The sequence below is a fragment of the Rhinopithecus bieti genome, unplaced genomic scaffold, assembly GCF_001698545.2.
Source record: "Rhinopithecus bieti isolate Rb0 unplaced genomic scaffold, ASM169854v2 scaffold_31548, whole genome shotgun sequence".
Lineage (NCBI taxonomy): Eukaryota > Metazoa > Chordata > Mammalia > Primates > Cercopithecidae > Rhinopithecus > Rhinopithecus bieti.
In genome coordinates this window covers 6,367,697-6,386,498 of record NW_016814470.1, presented here as the reverse complement: position 1 = coordinate 6,386,498, position 18,802 = coordinate 6,367,697, and the positions used below count along the sequence as shown (strand labels likewise).

General features: G+C 53.9%; 1 protein-coding gene across 3 annotated transcripts in view; it reads right to left on the bottom strand.

Moving 5' to 3' along the window:
- IGDCC3 (immunoglobulin superfamily DCC subclass member 3) overlaps positions 1-18,802 on the bottom strand; it is a 51,626-nt gene that overhangs the window by 2,164 nt on the left and 30,660 nt on the right. For 2 of the 3 annotated variants that reach the window (XM_017851203.1, XM_017851204.1), the window contains exons 3-13: positions 6,447-6,591; positions 5,925-6,055; positions 5,394-5,531; positions 3,920-4,078; positions 2,591-2,756; positions 2,063-2,310; positions 1,700-1,864; positions 1,204-1,395; positions 947-1,051; positions 380-518; positions 44-251 (exon numbers count right to left, since the gene is read on the bottom strand). In XM_017851203.1, the coding sequence (XP_017706692.1) occupies positions 44-251; positions 380-518; positions 947-1,051; positions 1,204-1,395; positions 1,700-1,864; positions 2,063-2,310; positions 2,591-2,756; positions 3,920-4,078; positions 5,394-5,531; positions 5,925-6,055; positions 6,447-6,591 (1,796 nt within the window). Of the gene's footprint in view, positions 1-43; positions 252-379; positions 519-946; positions 1,052-1,203; positions 1,396-1,699; positions 1,865-2,062; positions 2,311-2,590; positions 2,757-3,919; positions 4,079-5,393; positions 5,532-5,924; positions 6,056-6,446; positions 6,592-15,735; positions 15,926-18,802 lie in introns of those variants that run through there. The other variant, XM_017851205.1, reaches the window with a different exon arrangement.

The following is an 18,802-nucleotide window of genomic DNA, read 5'->3' as shown; positions in this document are numbered from 1 at the left end:
TCAGAGCCTGAGGCGGGGGCTTGTTCAAGACATGGACACTCACTGTGGGTCTGGGGTCTGGCTGCCCTGCTGCCCCGGCCGGGGGGAACAGCTGCTCCAGCTCCTTCATATCCACATGTTTCTCATCTCGGCCCAGCTGGCCCCGCTCTCCCCGTCTCGCCCCATTTAGGGCCAGAATGCCAGGGTCCCTTTGGCTCCGGGGACCCTGAGGAGGGGACAGCTGGTTTTCCACATCCTTACACAAGAGGACCCTAGGGGTGAGCCAAGAGTTGAGGGGAGGGAGAGAGACGAGAGACAGAGGCAGTGAGCCCACACTCACCTTCTCTAGGCCTAGTCCGCCACACACCAGCCCAGCCCCTCTCCCTGGCCCAGGACCCACCTGCCCCTTTGGCCGAACAGGAGGAAGAGGACACAGAAGATGATGCAGGTGACCCCGATGTGGATGCCAATGACGATGCCTGTGGTGGATGTCTGGTTGGCGGCCTCCTCCTTCCGGCAGTCACATGGTGGGCTCAAGGCTAGGGACAGGGACGGGTTGGAGGCTTTGGCTCTCCAGGTCTGAAGCACTCCTAAACACCCAGCCTCTGGGGGCTCCTCTTCCTTCAGCTGCTCCCACCCCCAAATGGGAGTGGGAATACCCTTTGACTTTGCCTACAGGACTCCAGTCCAATCTTTTTGGTTCTTTTTACCAGATACTAGGAATAGCATGGACCATTTCATCCTTGCCACAGCTTTGTAAAGTAGGTACTATTATCTCTGTATTATAGAGAAAACTGGGATCAGAGAGGTTAAATAACCTGACCAAGGTCACACAGCCAGCATGTGCATGGCCAAGCTTCAAACTGCAGTCTAAGCCTGTGCTCTCAAGCGTGGCACATGCTATCTCACCCTGTTACTTTCCCTGCTTCCCACCCACTCAGCCCTGCACTCCATCCCCAGCCCTCACCTGTCCTCTCAGATGCTCCCCTCAAAGACACAAAGCGGACTGTGGCGTTGCCATCTCCATGCTGGTTGTAGGCAAGCAGCTTCACCTCGTACACTGCAGTGGGGTCTGGGGGAAGGCAGGGCGGCTGAGTGACTGCCCCTGACCCACCACGTGCTCTGTCCTAGCCGGGAAAGGGAGGTGACCCCTGTACACCACCTCCTGGCCCTCAGCGCCGCACCCTGCCCAGCCCACTAAGCCCCGGGTTGTGTCTGCCTCACCGAGCTGGCTGAGGTTGTAGGAGGAGACCGTTCCAGGCAGCAGGATGGGGCCGGTGAAGGAAGTCTTGCTTGCTGGGCGGTAAAACAGCTTGAAGCCGCCCTCGTGCTGGGCCAGCCGGGGCCAAGGCTCCCACAGCAGCTGCAGGGAGGAGCTGCCCAGGACCCGCACTGACAGTGGGGGTGGGGCAGGGGCTGCACGTACAGAAAGAGGCCATGATGTGAGGACCCAGTGGAAGCTCTACTTTTCTACTTTCCACCTGTGACACTGACCCCCAAAAACCTGACAGCCCTCTGGCCTCTGACCCAGAGCATGTGCTTACGAAAGCAGCACCTTCCTATGAATTAGAAAAAGAAGCCCTTTCCTCCAAGTAGACTCAGCCCTGACAGGCTCAGGGCCGGGCACCCAGCACAGTGCACAACCTGAACAAGTTTGCATGGTGGTTCTGCTCTGATACCCTGAGTGCCTGTGGTTTTGTGCTCCACACCCAGGCCTCACCTTCACCCAGGGTGCTGGCTAGGGTGGGCACAGAGGCTGAGCTGGCCCCCCTTGGTGTGTAGGCCTTGATGTAGAAACTGTAGGCCGTGGAGGGCTCCAGGTCGCTGACCAGGTGCTGAAAGGTGCTCTTGCTGACTGCTTCCTGATACTCCAGCTCTGGTGGGTCTGGAGAGGCACAGGGTGGGCAGGGGAGTGTGAAGGACTGGGGGAGTCCTGCCAGCATTGGTGAAATGAGGGCAGCCAGGGTGCCCAGGGGGGACAGCGGGGAGAAGGAAAGGAAGGCACCGGGTCAGGACGTGCATGATCGGAAGGGATGAGAAATAGTGAATGAGAGGAAGGGGGAGCAGAGCTGGCCGCGCGCACCAGCAGCCTTCCTGATGTGCAGGACGTAGCCGATGATCTCCTTGGTGTTGGCCAGCGGCTCACTCCAGGACACACGCACCTCAGTGGAAGACACAGAGACCGCCCGCACATTGCGGGGAGGCCCAGGGAGCCCCTCAGCCCACAGTACGGTCAGCCTGGCACTGGCCTGTGATGAGCCCGCACTATTCTCAGCCACACACTGGTAGATGGCTTCATCTTCAGGACCGATTCCAGAAATGGTCAGTGTGCTGCAGGGGAGAGAGAGAGCCTCAGGTTCCCTCCTTCTCCCTGGAGGTTGACCAAATCTCCCCATTTGAGAGATGGAGAAACAGTCTTTCCAGGAGACTAATGACTTGTGTGAAATCTCCCAGCAAGTTGGTGGTGGAACTGGGACTCCAACCCAATCTCCAGACTCCCAATTCTGTGTTCTCCCTGGCAGGAGGTGCACAGTCTACTCAGGCCACTCACTCCAGGCCCCCCTTTCCTTGCTCTCCCAGGTCCTCACCCCAGCACACACCACACATGTACCTGTTGTTGTTCTTGAGCCTGACGTGGCCTCCCGGCCCCAGCACCTGTCCATTCTTCAGCCATGTGACGTGAGGTGGCGGCTCACCCTGGGCTTGGCAGGTGAACATGGCTGTGGTCCCAGCTGGCCTGGAGATGGACTGGGGATGCTGCACAAACTCAGCTGGGGCTGCGAGTGGGGTCAGGATGGTGGCGGGGTGGGTACGGACAGAGACAGCTGTGAGTGACGGCATGAGGAAGGGAACAGGGGATGGGACCAGAGATACACAGGGCGAGAGGTGGGCTCCAAACACACATCTGCCCCCTGAAGACTCCTCCAGGTGGGGCCCAGCCTCTACTCCTGCCCAGCTCAGGAGATGGCCCACCTCCCTCTTCCCTCCGCCCCAGGCAGACCCAAGAGGACTCCTTTATAATGACTATTTAAAAGACTGACATTTGTATCCGAAAGCAATCAAGCTGAGCTCCCTGTTCAGGAAATTGTTAAATAAATAAATGTGCTAATAGGTTTGGCTGCACCTCCAGAAAGCAGTAATGACGGGGAGATGTATGAGCCTCAGTACCGGGGGCGCCCTCGCCCCCACATTCAATTCTGCTCTCCTCCAATCTCAGGCCTCAAGCCTCTATTAAAACCGGGAAATGAAATGCTCCATCACTTTCATTTGGACAGATTAATGGCACATGGAATGCTAAACAAACGGGCATTTAAGTTCCTAATTCTCCCACTTCCCACCCTTTCCCCCACCTCATCTCCGGCAGGGAACAACCACAGGAAAACCCTGAAAATGTTCATCCAAGCCCAGTCACGGGGACAGTTAAGCCCCATGGCCAGAGGCCAACTAAAGGACCTGGTTAGTGGCAGGGCCCCGCCCGGCGGAAGGGGAGGCAGCTTTGCGTGCACAGTGAGGCTGCTGGCGACAGTGTGAAAATGACAAGCAGGCCAGAAGCGCACATGCAGGCAGGTGTGAGCATGGACGTGCCACACGTGTGAATGAAAACAGCACGTGGGGAGACACGTGTGAGCCACACAGGTGGGGACACCAGCTGAGATGAGAAAGTGGAAATGACTCCCCGGGTGTCGGGGCGCTGACGGCCCCCAGAGGGCATGCAGGGGCTGCTGCATGACCAAGACGGTCTACCCATTCCCAACGCAAGCATTGGAAGGGAGAATGCACCGCCTTTGGCCTGGCCTGGGGGCCGGTGAGGGGTGAGGGGCAGGGCAAGGGCGAGTCCAGGAGACTGGGGTGAGACAGGGCCCTGGGGTTGGGCCTAGGCCAGGAGGAAGGGACTGTGCGGAGATCCCTGCCCTCCTCCCCAGGGTTGGCTGATCCATACCTTGTACCACCAGCCGGCCCTGTGCTGTTCTCCTCACCCGGGTGCCAGGTCTGTTGGCCGCACAGACGTAGACGCCGGAGTGCTGGACCGTCACGTCTGAGATGATGAGGTTTCCCGTGCCCAGCACCTGGATGCCCTCCACCCCAATAGGGCGACCATCTGGGGAGGAAGGGGAGGGGGGATGGCTGAGGGTCAGATATCGATGTGTAAGAAGGAAAGTAAAGGAAACTTCCAGAGGGCTCGCCCTTCCTCCCGTCTTCCAAGGAGCCTCAGTCTTTGACTCTGCCCCTTCCCTCCCAGGCACCTTAACATGGAAAAGGCAGCAGAGTGCAGCACAGAACCCTCGTGCCCAGCAGCGGACGCCCTGTCCTGAACCTAGCATCACCACTGACTCACGGGCCACCTGCAAGGCCCTTCCCTTCTGTTTCACAGTCTGTAAAGTAAGGAGTCTGGATTAGATTGACGTTTCCAAGCCTGGTTTATCTCTCTGGATCCACGTTCACATATCCATTCTATGCCCGGATGGTAAGTCACATCACAGTACCCCTGTGACCTGGTACAGGGGGGACCCAGTTAACTCTGTTTCCCAAACTTGTTAGACCAGTAGGCCATTCCTTCCCGCTTGACAGATCATGCTTTGGGAAATGTTGGACCAGATGGTTCCTGGAGTGCCTAGAGGTTCCTCCTAATGGTGAGGCCACTCTTCCCAGTCTCTCCCAGGGACCCGAGCCCTTCCCCCACCCCCACCAGGATCAGATTAGCACAGTCAGAATACAAGGAGACAGCTCCCCATTCAGGCCCTGAAGTGGTGAAATCTACTCCATTATCCTGCCTGCTGCCCCCTCCCTCCCCATCACTCAGCTGCTACAATGTGGCACAGTCTCCCTGTGAATGCGGCCCCACCCCACCCCCTCCAGAGTTTCCTTCCCGAGCGACCTTTCCGCTCAGACAATGTGGGCCCATCTGCACCCTTTCATTTCTCTCCTTCAGCTGCCTGGGGATTTAGGCTGGGGGACTTAGGGGGCCAGGCTAGAGACTGGAGGGCCCAGAGTGAGGATCTAACAACTGGCTGGGATTTTGAGGGGCTTGGGACTGTACAGCTGAGGAACACGGCCAGGGTATAGAGGACAGGAATTAGCAGGAGGGGACAGATTCTGGGGTGCTGAGGGCTGCTGAAGGGTGCTGGGGTCCCCAAGGCCAGGGTGAGGGGAGGACTGCCAGGATTGGACAAGGTAACCCAGGGAGCTAAGCCATCCCTGCAGGGGGAGGGAGAATAGGGTGGACAAGGGGGCCTCCCTGGTCCTTCCAAGAGAGGGAAACTTACCCTCTTCCCAGATCACAGGGATAGAATGGACCCCCACAGAGAACAAACAGGATTCCAAATTCCCCCGGAGCTGGGTGAGGAGTTTGAGACTGGCCCTTCCAGGGGGTGGGACAGGCTGGGAGGGGCAGGGGCTGTGGGGATGAGGCTCACCCAGGCGGCTCCAGGACACAATGGGGCGCGGGTTGCCCGTGGCGACACACTCAAGCACCGCGGTCTGGTGCACTGTCAGGGTGAGGTTCTCAGGCCCCACGAGGATGGCCGGCTCCTTGTAGGCCCCAGAGCCCGAGCCTGGGAGGAAGATGCCACATTTCCTCACTTCAGCTGGGTACTTTCCTGCTTCTTCACCCCACCCACAGCCCAGGACACAGCGGGTGGGAAACAAACACCAGCCCAGAAACCAGGTCCTGTGGGTAGAGAGATACCAGCGGACCAGGACATTCTGGACATCCGTCCCTCTCCTGCTGGCCCTGCAGGACTGCCAGCAATGGGGGAGTCCTGGAGATCAGCATAGGATGGGATTCCCGGGGGAAATGAGCCAGAGATCCAGCCTCAGATTCCTGTGCACCCTCACGCCAGGCAGCACAGAGCCCGGCACTCTGCACGCACGTGGCCGAGAAGGCTGCAGAGGCCAGTTGAAGCGGGTTGATCTAAGATTGGGGGAAAGGGCCGAAGGACCCTCACCTGACACGGTGAGCCTGGCCCCGTGGCTGATCCGGATACTGGCGATGTTTGAGGCCACGCAGTGGAAAATGCCACTGTCCTCAGCTCGAAGTCCTGTGATCTGCAGGACCCCCTTGGGCAGCAATGTGTACCTGTTGAGGGGAGGGACACAGTTGGCCACCAGCACAGCCATTGATATAATCAGCCACAAAGACTCTGGGCATCCAAGACACAGCCCAGGCCCCAAGCACTGCACCATCCCAACATCATCAGACTCACACTGGGACTTTCGAAGGTGGATATACCCTCAATTCCAGCCTTGACAACGATCACACATGATCCTCAGACACATCCATGCGCCTAGAATCTGGGCCCAGCAAATCATGTGGATACGCAGTCTAAACTGCGGTTGCAGAAACACCACTGTCTCAGGCACCTGTGGGCACCAACTGCAGCTCCCAGAGCCGCGGGCAGTCCTTCTCTAAGGCCAGAGTCACTGGCCAACTCTTTGTCTTCCCTCTGTCTTTCCCACACGTGACTCACCTCTCATTGTCCGTGTCAATTGGGACTCTGTTCTTCTCCCACGTGATCAGAGGTTTGGGAAGCCCATGGATTTGGCACTGGAAGCGGGCCACGCCACCCTCCTCACCCACGGTGGCCTGGGGATGCACGTGGAAGTCCGACATGGCTGGGGGAAGAGAAGTGTATGATTGCGGCGTGCTGCTGAGGGCAGAGGGGAGGGGAGAATGGGCTGCAGTGGAGTCACAGGCACGGAGACCTGGAGCCCACTCCATCAAGGGGCAGGAGTTTTCCTGCGAGAGCAGTAGCTTGGGGGGCCCATCAGCACTTACTCCAGCCTCCAATAGCTAGGAAACATCTCCCCTAACAGGTGGTATAGGCTGGGCCGGGATACTTTGTAAAAAGTCTGGACAAACTTCTGGATAACAAACCTCTAATAAGGAAATCCTGGGCTGTTCAGACTTCCCTTGGAGACCTTGGTCCCCCAAAACTGACCCATGAAGGCCAATCAGACAAAGCCCCACACCCCACTTTTTCAGCTTTCAGATGCATTTTCATAAACTCTCCCTAAGGCAGGCAAGGGCTCAGATCCTCAGTGCTTCACATTTTATAGAATTGGAAGCTGAGGCTCAGAGAAGGGAAGCAATTGGTCCAATGTTGCCCAGCAAGGACACTGGTCATCAGGCCCTGGTTTCCAGGCCCGGGAGCTTTTTTTTGGTCCCTTCTCCTCCTCCTACTCCTCCCACCCCCCAGTTCATCTGCAGTCTCTCGATGCACCCCAAGAGGGTGTTGCATCCATCCAAGGTGACAAGCCTCTCAGAAGACTGTCAGACCTACCAATCTACATTTCAATGTGTCATAAATATTCAGGGACCCCTCCCCACCTTTTGGGGATCTGAACTAACCGCTTGAACTCTGGTCTGCAGAGATCATCAGTGCAGAGGGGCTGTGGTGCACCCTCCCCTCCCAGTGACAGGCTGGTTAAGTGTTCCTGCCCACCCCCGTTTCCACCCATGCCCAGACCCCACCCTGTAATGCCTGGGGAAGGAGCCCCTCCCACTCGGGTTCCCAGCTTCAGCACCAGGGCTGCGATTTCATTAAAATCCACTTTGCTTCAAGTGCGGGAAGGCGGTACACCATCTGTCCAGGCAGGCAGCCCCTCGTCTCAGGCACTCCATCAACTGGGACAGTTGCTCCCCTCCCAGAGGAAGCCCTCCCCCACAGCAGCAGGGACACTGGAGCTCATCCTGGCTCCTGCTCCTGGCTCCCTGGTGTGGGCAGGCCACCCTCCCCGTGGCCCCCATGCCCCATCTCAGGCCCCCTCAATCCACCAGCCTGATCTGGCCTCCAGGGTGGCCCAAAAGGCAAGCCTTTGTGCCCTTCCACCCAGAGTCTCTGGGGGCTGGCTCCTTTGTGGCGTGTTCTCCATCTCATTTGCATGTGGTTCATTAAATATAAACATGCATAAAAAATCCCCCGCCCTGCTTTCTCGTCTTTGAGGGCCTCCTGGGAGTGCGGCTGATGGGTATGTGCGCCTCTTTGTACATGTGTGCAGGGCTGTGTCTCTGTGTATGTGGTCTGAGTGTCCACGTCTGGACAGGAATCCGTCCACTGCTGCGGCGGGTGTGTACCTCTGGTTCGGTGCAGGTAATCAATCACACACATCCCCATGTAGGTACAGCCCTTATAAACAGTACCTTGGGGCCCTGGGGGTGGGAGGTGGGGGGTAAGTGTCCCAGCTGGTGCTCCCATCAGGCTTGGTGAGAGGATCCCCAGGGAGCACTGGGAGGTCAGCCTTCCTGGTCTCAGGCCAAAGACTGTGTTTGGCCAAGGGAGGTCAGCCCAGGGTCTTGGGGGAGGGGGGCCGAGGTGCTGCTGGAGCCGCTCTACTGGAGCCTCTCTACTGTCTCTAGCCCTCCACCTCCAGGAAGGCAACTGGGTGCCATGAGCCCAGGGAGTGGAGAGGGCATCCAGGCTCCCGGGTCAGCTGTCTACGTCCCCCAGGCCCTGCTCCTTCGAAGATGGGGAGCTGCCTGCCTCCTCCTCACTCCAGCTGGAGAGGAGCTCGCAGTCCCCCAGGGACCTGGGGTGGGGACTAATGGCTCTGCTGACTACAGATGCCTCCTCATTAAGGAACGAATCCTTTTGTGCTTCTAGTCCCATTCTGGGCTCCCTGGAGGCACCCACTGCTAGAAGCTGGCCTGAGGAAATATACAAGGGAAAGGGCTTCTTCTTATCAGGGTGCTAGGGATGGAGAAAGTCTGGCTTCCACTGCCTGGCTCACTCCTCCTCCCCCCAGCACTAAGCAGCCACAGCACAGCTGGACATGGTGCTAGAGCTGGAAGGGTCACAGGTATGGAGCCAGTCTGATATCCTTCACTGTGTACAGTGCAACTGACTCCTACGGGTCCCCTGGGGCCGCCTGGATGCAGTTAAGTCCACCTCCTGCTCCCATTTCCCATCCATCAGAGCAGCACCTTGCTGTACCTCTCCATCAGCTTTACTTGGTTACAGTTCTGCTAAACATTTAATTTGAAGGGTAGTTTTGCCTTTAAGAGTAATTGAAAACCATGAATCTGCAGCTAATCTCTTTATTTTAGGAAGGGGAAACTGAGGCCTAGGCTCTCTGCTGGGATGTCCCTTAGTTCTGCAACAAGTTTCTCACTCTCCAAAGCCAGGTAACCACAGAGTGGACTGCATGTTGGACTAGCTTCTTCTCACTGTGTGGAGGAAGGGTAATGAGCTCTAGGGAAGGCTCTTCACCCCCACCCCTGGGAGTCCAGCTGGCTGCACAGGTGTGGTCCAGGAAGGGCAGGTGCAAGAGGAGGGTGTGGTCCTCTTCATCTGAGGCTCCTCCTTCCCTCCCTTCCTTATACCCTCTCTCAGCTTTTTGGTCAGTCCTGCATATTCCTTAGGCGTCCCAAGATTTCTGTGAGACCCTGGGCAGGCAGCGTCCTCTCAGCCACAAATGAAGGGAGTGGACGAGCCACTCTTCAGGGCTCCTCCAGTCCTGCCTCCCTATCTGTCTTCATGAACAGGATTCACAATCTCTGGGCCAGCAAACTCAGCTTAGCTGGAGTCTCCTAAAATCTTCCATGTACATCTGGTTCATAAGCAATAGTATTTTTTCTTTTTTTTCCTTTTGAGACAGGATCTCACACTGTCACCCAAGCTGATGTGCAGTGGTGTGATCCTAGCTCACTGCAGCCTTGACCTCCCAGGCTCAGGTAATCCTCCCACCTCAGCCTCCTGAGTAGCTGGGACCACAGGCGCACACCACCATGCCCAGCTAATTTAAAATTTTTTTTTTCTTTTTGAGATGGAATCTTGCTCTGTCGCCCGGGGTTGGAGTTCAATGGCATGATCTCGGCTCACCGCAAACTCCGCCTCCCAGGCTCAAGCGACTCTCCTGCCTTGGCCTCCCGAGTAGCTGGTACTACAGGTGCACACCATCATGCCCAGCTAGTTTTTGTATTTTTAGTAGAGACGGGCTTTCACCATGTTAGTCAGGCTGGTCTCAAACTCCTGACCTCGTGATCCACCCGCCTTGGCCTCCCAAAGTGCTGGGATTTCAGGCATGAGCTACTGCACCTGGCCAATTTTTGTATTTCTTATAGAGACAGGGTCTCCCTATGTTGCCCAGGCTGGCACAGAATTTTTTTCTTTAGGAAGTTTGAGGAAAAGGGATGTTGGGGCCACTTCAGCCCCCTCAGGGTGGAACATGTTTGATTCACAAGTGTGTTGATGCCCTGGCTTGTGCCAGGAAGCCACAGAGCTGGGTGGACTGTCCCTCATTATGTCTCTCTAGGGAGAGGGTCCCTGGGCAAACCTGAGGAAGTGGGGCTGAAGGCCAGACCTCAGGGCACCCTGAGATCTGAACGAGTCACCCTGCAGGCCACTGCGTTGCTGATGACAGTACAGACCAGCTAGTATGTTAGCACTGAGTATTTATGTCTGGTGCTGGTGGTATTGTGTCTGTGGCTGGTGCACCTGACAGTGGTGCTGTCACTTTGGCTCTTGATGCTTTACACTCCTGTGGATGTCTGTTGGCCTGGTGGGGACAGTTTTGGGGGGTGATGGGCAATGGTCTTCCAGGTGTGAGGGCCAGAGAAAGCAACAGGAAGGACAAAGTCCTGCTTGGCAGTGGGTGGGGAGAAAGGAAGAAGGTACCTTTGTCTACAGCGATCTGGGAAGGAATCTCCCAGCCCCGCCCTGCCCCCACCAGAGGTGCGACCAGGTTGTGGGGAGAGACAGAGGGCAGAAAGTGAGCTTAGCAATTCACAGGAGTGGAAGGGAACAGAACACAGGCAGGAAACAGTTCCTGGACACCTCTATAAATCACCCAAGGGGAGGGGCCTCCTGAGAGCCAGATCTGGGGCCGCTCAGGGAGGGGAGGGGGACTCTCTTCCTGGTCCAGGACCTCTGGTGAGGTCAGGCCTGGATCTGATTAGACAGGCTCCAGGGGGAGGTGGGGGGCAGCAAAGGGTCGAGGTAGAGTGCTGGGAAGGAAGCTCAGGTCCCCTACCCTTTGGCCATAGCCAGACTCCTATCCGGTGTGTGATGGTAGAAAAATCTGGGGGCATGTTTGGATGCAGAGTCCAAAACATAACCTTTGCAAAAGCGAGGGGCCCTGGGGCTCTGAGGTGCCGGCTGTCCCCACCTCATACAGCCATTCAAGAGGGCCAGTTGTGAACCACAGACTCTTCTGAAGGCCACCAAGGCCTGTTCCCTCCTTGTATCCATCCCTGCCAAAGACCAGGGACACGCAGCCTTCTGGATGTCCAGCCCCTCCTCAGACAGGTGGGATGATTATCATGTTTTTGCTTACTCCAGACACATGCCTGAATCCCATACACTTCTACCCACTGCCCCCAACTTTTCCCTTTAGAACCATATTTTTTCTTTTTTGAAATAGAGATTCACTCTATCACCCAGGCTGCAGTGCAGTGGTGCGATCTCAGCTCACTGCAACCTCTGCCTCCTGGGTTCAAGGAATTCTCCTGCCTCAGCCTCCCGAGTAGCTGGGACTACAGGCGTGTACCACCATGCCCGGCTAATTTTTGTAATTTTAGTAGAGACAGGGTTTTGCCATGTTGGCCAGGCTGGTCTCGAACTCCTGACCTCAAGTAATCCACCTGCCTCAGTCTCCCAAAGTGCTGGGATTACAGGCATGAGCCACCACGCCCGGCCCACATTTTCCAATATAGTGGCCAGCTATTCAGCACTTGAAATGTGGCCAGTCCAAATTGAGATGGGCTGTAAGTATCAAATACACATTGGATTTTGAAGACCTAGTATTAAAAAAAGAGAGAGAGAAAAGACCCTAATCTTAGGGAAATGCAGATCAAAACTACAATGGGATGCGTACTATCAAAAATACAGAAAATAGCAACTATTGATGAGGATGTGGAGAAATCAAAACCCTTGTGCACTGTTGGTTGAGACGTAAAACGGTGCCGCTGCTGTGGAACACAGTATGATAACTCCTCCAAAAATTAAAAATAGAATTAGCATGTGATCCAGCAATCCCACTTCTGGGTATATACCCCAAAGAACTGAAAGCAGGGTCTCAAAGAGATATTTGATAGTGTCTATAGCAGCATTATTCACAATAGCTAAAAGGTGAAAGAAACTTGTGTCTATTGACAGATGGATAAACAAGATATGCTGTATCCATAGAGTGGAATATTATTCAGCCTTAAAAAGGAGGAAATCCTGACACATGCTACAACAGTGATGAACCTTGAGGAGGACACTATGCTAGGTGAGATAAGCCAGTCACAAAAAGATACTGCATAATTCTACATATATGAGGTACCTAGAGCAGTCAAATTCATAGTCCACAGGGCCTTACATCATCAGAGGACTTTGAGTAAGTTTCAGTCATCAACATCCCATGTCTGTGCTGTCCAATGTGGTAGCTACAAGCCACATGTGGTCATTTATTTATTTTTTGAGGCAGGGTCTTGTTCTGTCACCCGGGCTGGAGTACAGTGGTACGATATCAGCTCACTGCAACCTCCACCTCCCAGGTTCAAGCGATTCTCATGCCTCAGCCAAGTAGCTGGGGTTATAGGCACCTGCTAGCACGCCTGGATAATTTTTTGTATTTAGTAGAGATGGGGTTTTGCCCTGTTGGCCAGGCTGGTCTTGAACTCCTGACCTCAAGTGATCCTCCCACCTGGGCCTCCCAAAGTGTTGGGATTAACAGGCATGAGCCACCATGCCCAGCCTCACATGTGGCCCTTTAAATTAGAATTACAGCCAGTTGCGGTGGCTCATGCCTGTAATCCCAGCACTTTGGGAGGCCAAGGTGGGTAGTTCACATGAGACTGGGAGTTCAAGACTAGCCTGACCAACATGGAGAAACCCCATCTCTACTGAAAATACAAAATTAGCCAGGTGTGGGGGCACATGCCTGTAATCCCAGCTACTCAGGAGGCTGAGGCAGGAGAATCGCTTGAACCCAGGAGGCGGAGGTTGCCGTGAGCCGAGGTAGCGCCTGGGCAACAAGAGCGACACTCCGTCTCAAAAAAAAAAAAAAAAAAAAAAACTTAGAATGACATACAATTAAAAAATTTAGTTCCTTCCTCTCACTAGCTCCATTTCAAGTGCTCAGCAGCCACAAGTGGTTACTGGCTACACTATGGGTCAGCACCAATAGAGAGCTTCAGTCATCACAGAGAAGTCTATCAGATAGCGCACTGGTCCAGACCCGAGGCAAGGACGTGGACTCCCCTACCTCCCCTACTGCCTTCTCTCCTGCTCATGGTCTCTCTGGCTGTCCCACCAGAGAGCACCCCTCCTCTCCATCCTCATCACTGGCCAGCCTTGCCCCTGCCCGCACCCTCCCCTCTTAGACACGTGGACTCAGAGGCTGATGACGAGGCCCACACTGGATCCCATGCTAAGGCTGTCACGCTGCAGGGCAAGGAAGGCCTCACATGGAAAGATTTCCGTTCCCAGTGAGGAAATACTTGCTAAAAACTGTTTTTACTTTTGTGTGTTTTTTTTTTTCTTTTTTTTGAGACAGGGTCTTGCTCTATCACCCAGGTTCACCTCGACCTCTTGGGCTCAGAACTGTTTGAGGTAGTGGTACAGGGAGGAGATTAATGGTAAAGGTTCTGGAATCGTACAGAACTGAGTTCAAATCTCAGCACCACCATTATGAGCTGTGGGATCTTGGGCAAGTGACAGAATCTCTGGAAATCTCTATTGTCTCACTTATAAAACAGGGAAGATCACAGCTCACGTCGCTAGAGCCACTGCAATAGGGGGATTCAATGAGCTATGTTCGTAAACTGCTTAGCGCAGGCCTTGGCACAGAGCAAATACTGGCTGGCTATCTATTCTTGAGGGAAGATGGTATAATCTTGAGTTAAAAGGGAACTGAGAGGTTGTGGAAGAGCAGGGCGGGGGGTCAGGAAGAAATGGTGGTGGCTCTCTTCTCCCTTTAAAGGGCAGCCTCTTTCCTCAGAGGGGATGAGGCTCGGAGAGTGTGTGATGGAGCTCAAGCTGTCTGGAGAAGGGAGTAAAAACTGGATTTGCAAGGCCTGAATGGTGTGGGAGCAGGATATGGGTGGGGCGAGCAGCAGGGTATAAACCAGAGCCTCTTCTACCTTACTTCTGCCTGGGGGCTTCACAGGGGTCCCAATAGACAAGCTGTCAGTTGGAAGAGGCCACTGGGTAATTGAGGCCTTGATTTCTCTAGTAAAACGTTTATGAAGCCTATAAACCCAGCCCTTTATTGGCCAGGCTCATTCCGGGGGTTGGATGTGGCTCTCCAAGGTATAGTTAAAACACCTGCTGAACTCAGGCACCCGATGGCTACTCTGGCCTCCACACGGACCCACCGGAGCCACCAGGAAGAGTGCTAGTGGGGCACAGCTGGGGCAAGACGGCCCCTGGAGGGCAAGGAGGCCAGCCATGTCGAATGCTCTTTAAACTCCTCAAGGCACCTGCAAATGTCCCATCTCTAGAAGTCTATGAGGAGAAAGGTGGTGGAGAGAACCCTGAATCTGGGAGAGGCTGGCCACTTGCTCAGGGTCCCTGGTGGGGTAGTGGTCTTGTCAGCAGGGTTCTCTGGCCCAGGCTCACCCTTCCCAACCCTCTGTCCCATGTACCCATCATTCGGGTCCCCACTTAGCCCCTGACTTTGGTTCTGCTAGAGAAGAACCCCCACACTGACTGGCTGTGATCATCTGGGGTGGAGGAAGCGTGACTTACTTCCCTGGGCTTCTAAAGGAGCGTCTGAGAGTTGAATGAAGGCTCTGAACCCAAAGAGTATGTTCTGAGAAAGGGGAAGGCTGTGTGGCATCTGGGTGTTGGAGTGGGTGGGAGTGGGTATGGGAAGACGGGTGTCTGGCATTTACAAATAGCCTCAGGGGACTGTGGTGGCTTCGCTGGGGGTGACTGACCCATCTGGGACTTTGCCTAGTGACCCTGCTCTGAGGAGCCTCTGGATGCCTTTGTCTGCCTTCTTGGCCTTCTCATGTCCTTCACCCCCTGCCTTGGGCCCCTGAACCCCAGCCCCTTCCTCCTCCCTCCCTTGTTACCACCAGCTCACCACTCCCCCACACCCAATTCTAACACAAAAGGCAACTTTGTCTTTCAAGTCAGCAGCCATAAATCCACATCTCTCCCCTCTCAGCCACCTCTGACAAACGGGGGCCTGGATGAAGGAGAGGTGGGGGGCAGTGGGAGGTTGGATTCCGCTTTGGGAATGTCCCCACGTCTAGCTGTTGGTCCCCTGGCTGGCGGACTGGGTGAAATGGACTGCAAGGCCAAAGGCGTGGCTGCAGGGGAGGCAAAAGGGCTCTCAGCAGCCTCTAGGCTAGACTTTTACAAGCCAAGGGGAATAAAACCGCTTAAAGCCCTGCTTTTAATTACTCAGCTCCATAATTTGGAGGCTCCAGTTCTTCCTCCAGATCAAGCCATGAGCAACTCCTCCCTCAGTGGAGGGTGTGAAGTGTGCCTGGGGGTGTGTGCTGTGGGATGCAGGCGGGGCGCCTGCCTTAGGCAGCCCAGGGACTAGGGGGTGCGCTGCCCCTGCATTTCATGGTAGCCTCTCATGGTGAGGGAGGAGGGAAAGGGAGAAAAGCATCTCCTGCTCCATGTGACAACCCCACCAACCTCACGGCCAGGTTTTCAAAAGCAGTCCCAGTTTCAAGTATTTTGCCCTGTTTTCATCCTACATATCAGGCAATGAGTCAGGACGTGTCCTGGTTTTTGGTTTGGGAAATATAGTCATCTGTTCTATTTACACAGCAGACCCACTGAGTCAACTGTAAACATTCATTCAACAGATACTTACTGAATGCTAATGTCTCAGACAGGACGTTCTGGCACCCCAGGAGCAAACTCTCTCCATCCCACAAATCCGTCCTTAGATGTGCACACCTAAGCTCCTAAGAAACATCAGAAGGATGATGGCCAGGTGCAGTGGCTCACGCCTGTAATCCCCAGAACTTTGGGAGGCCGAGGTGGGCAGATCGCTTGAGCCCAGGAGTTTGAGATCAGCTTGGGCAACATGGTGAAATCCTGTCTCTACAAAAAATACACAAATTAGCCAGGCATGGTGGTGAGTGCCTATAGTCCCAGCTACTCAGGAGGCTGAGGCAGAAGAATCGCTTGAGTCCAATAGGTTAAGCCTGCAGTGAGCTGTGACTGCGCCACTGCCCAGGTAACAGAGTGAGACCCTGTCTCACACACACACACGCACACACACACGCACACACACACAAATACAAAATAAATAAGAAAAGAAAGAAAGAAAAAGAAAAGAAAAGAAAAAACAAACATCAGAAGGATGAAAGCACCAGAGCCAGGAAGGTCACTGTCACAGTAATATGGTTCTGAAAAACAAAGACCTGCAAAGGCCATCAATGGGCAAAGGTTAGATATTACTTCCATCTGTATAACTCTGAGAGGTAGGGATTACTAGCCCTTCTAAGTTAGGTAACTTGCCCATGGTCACACAGCCAGTCAGTGATGTTAAGGCAAACATTTGGACTTACAATGGTCTGACTCAAAATCCAAGGGTCTTTGCCTTCATCACAAAGCTGTCCTCAGTGGGGAAATATATATTCAAATGACCCTTAAACATCACTGATGAGGCCTAGACTCACCCAGAAAAACACAGAGGCACATAACCTCTATGTTGCTAGACCCTTACTGCCACCCTTCCTACTCATACTCAGAGTCACCCATGACACAGCAGGCTTCACTTCAACTCCCCCAGGGTTTGGTGGTAGGTTTTATAGAGAGTAACTAATGCAAATAAGCACCATGATAAGGTGGTATTATCACCCCCACTAATGGGCGCTGTGCCGCCACATGGCTCCTAATTTCTATTAATACAGGCATATAAACAACCAAGATGGCTCTTCCTTGAGCACTTCCAACTCTGCCCTCCAGCAGATCTGAGCTATAAAGCCTTGCGAGGGTGGGCCTGCAGGTCTGTGCCTGTAGTCTAGCCCATTGGGTTGTATAAAATACAGAATTAATTTTTCTGTTTTGGGGGGCTTGGGGGGAAGCACTGTGAAATGCTAGTTAGTGGCTTCCATGGAGTAAAAGGGTGGCCACGAGACTCAGCTCTTTTTTTTTTTTTTCTTGAGACAGAGTCTTGCTCTGTCGTCCAGGCTGGAGTGCAATGGCATGATCTCGGCTCACTGCAGCCTCCACCTCCTAGATTCAAGTGATTCTCCCACCTCAGCCTCCTGAGTAGCTGGGATTACAGGTGCCCGCCGTCATGCCTGGCTACTTTTTTTGTATTTTTAGGAGCAATGGGGTTTCACCATGTTGGCCAGGATGGTCTTGAACTCCTGACCTCAGGTGATCTGCCTACCTTGACCTCCCAAAGCGCTGGGATTACAGGCGTGAGTCATCATGCCCGGCTGAGACTCAGCTCTTTTAACAACTGGATATGTGATCTTGGCAAAGGCAAAGCCCCTCTTTGAGCCTCTTTGCCCTCCTCTGTAAAATGGGGAAATGCGAGTTGGACAGCTCAGTTACTGGGTCTCATCCAGCTGCAACCTTTGAGGCACATCTGCTTGCAAATACCAGTCAATGGTGCAGGGTCAGGGGCTGGGAGATGACTTGGAATTCCTCTCTGCCTTGGACTTGAAAATGTCCAGGCCCAGCAGAGCCGCTCTCCACAAACTGTGCGTCTCTACCGGTGTCAGGGTCACCAATCTTCCTTATGTAAACCTGCCCAGTCCCACAATATTCCTAACTTCCGTCGTTCTGGTCAGGACACTGGATCTCCCTCACCTCCCGGAAGGGTGTCTGGTTAGAGGGGCCCAGGCTGCAGCTATTAAGTAAATTGCTTTCACATGATCACAAGGACAACTCAACAAAAACAGATACTTCCCCCGAATTTCCAGAACCATATATTAGGATTTGTAGGAACTAACATAGTTGGGGTTTAGGTAACAGAGAGGCAGGTTGAGATGAGCTCCTGGCTCTGTCACAGATTCCCTCTGTGACCTTTCGGTTCCAACCTTGATTTTCTCATCTGTAAAATGGGAGTGGGGCAGGATAGACAAATAATCTCTAAGGTCCATACTAACATTAAGATGCTAGGATAACACTGGGTAAAGTGGCCCCTTTCCATCTGTCAGAGGCCTGTGAACTCCATCTTAAACAGGAGCTGGGTGAAACGAGGCTGAAATCTACTGGGCTGCATTCCCAGATGGGTAAGGCATTCTAAGTCAAAGGATGAGATTTTGTCAGCACAAAATACAGGTCATAAAGACCTTTCTGATAAAACAGGTGATGGCCGGGCGCGGTGGCTCATGCCTGTAATCCCAGCACTTTGGGAGGCCGAGGCAGGTGGATCACCTGAGGTCAGGAGTTCGAGACCGGCCTGACCAACATGGCGAAACCCTGTCCCTACTAAAATATAAAAACTAGCTGGGCATGGTGGCACATGCCTCTAATCCCAGCTACTTGGGAGGCTGAGGCAAAGCAGGAGAATTGCTTGAACCTAGGAGGTGGAGGTTGCAGTGAGCTGAAGTCATGCCATTGCACTCTAGCCTGGGTGACAAGAGCGAAACTTCGTCTCAAACAACAACAACAACAGCAACAACAACAAACCAGGTTGCAGTAAAGGAGCTGGTTCAAGCCCAATAAAACCAAAATGGACACGAGAGTGACCTCTGATCATCCTCACTGCTACACACTCTTACCAGTGCCATGACACTTTACAAATGCCATAGCAACGTCAGGAAGTTACTCTATGTGGTCCAAAAAGGGGAGATATGAATAATCCACCCTTTGTTTAACATATCATCAAGAAATAACCATAAAAATGAGTAACCACCAGCCCTTGGGGCTGCTCTGTCTATGGAGTAGCCATTCTTTTATTCCTTTACTTTTTT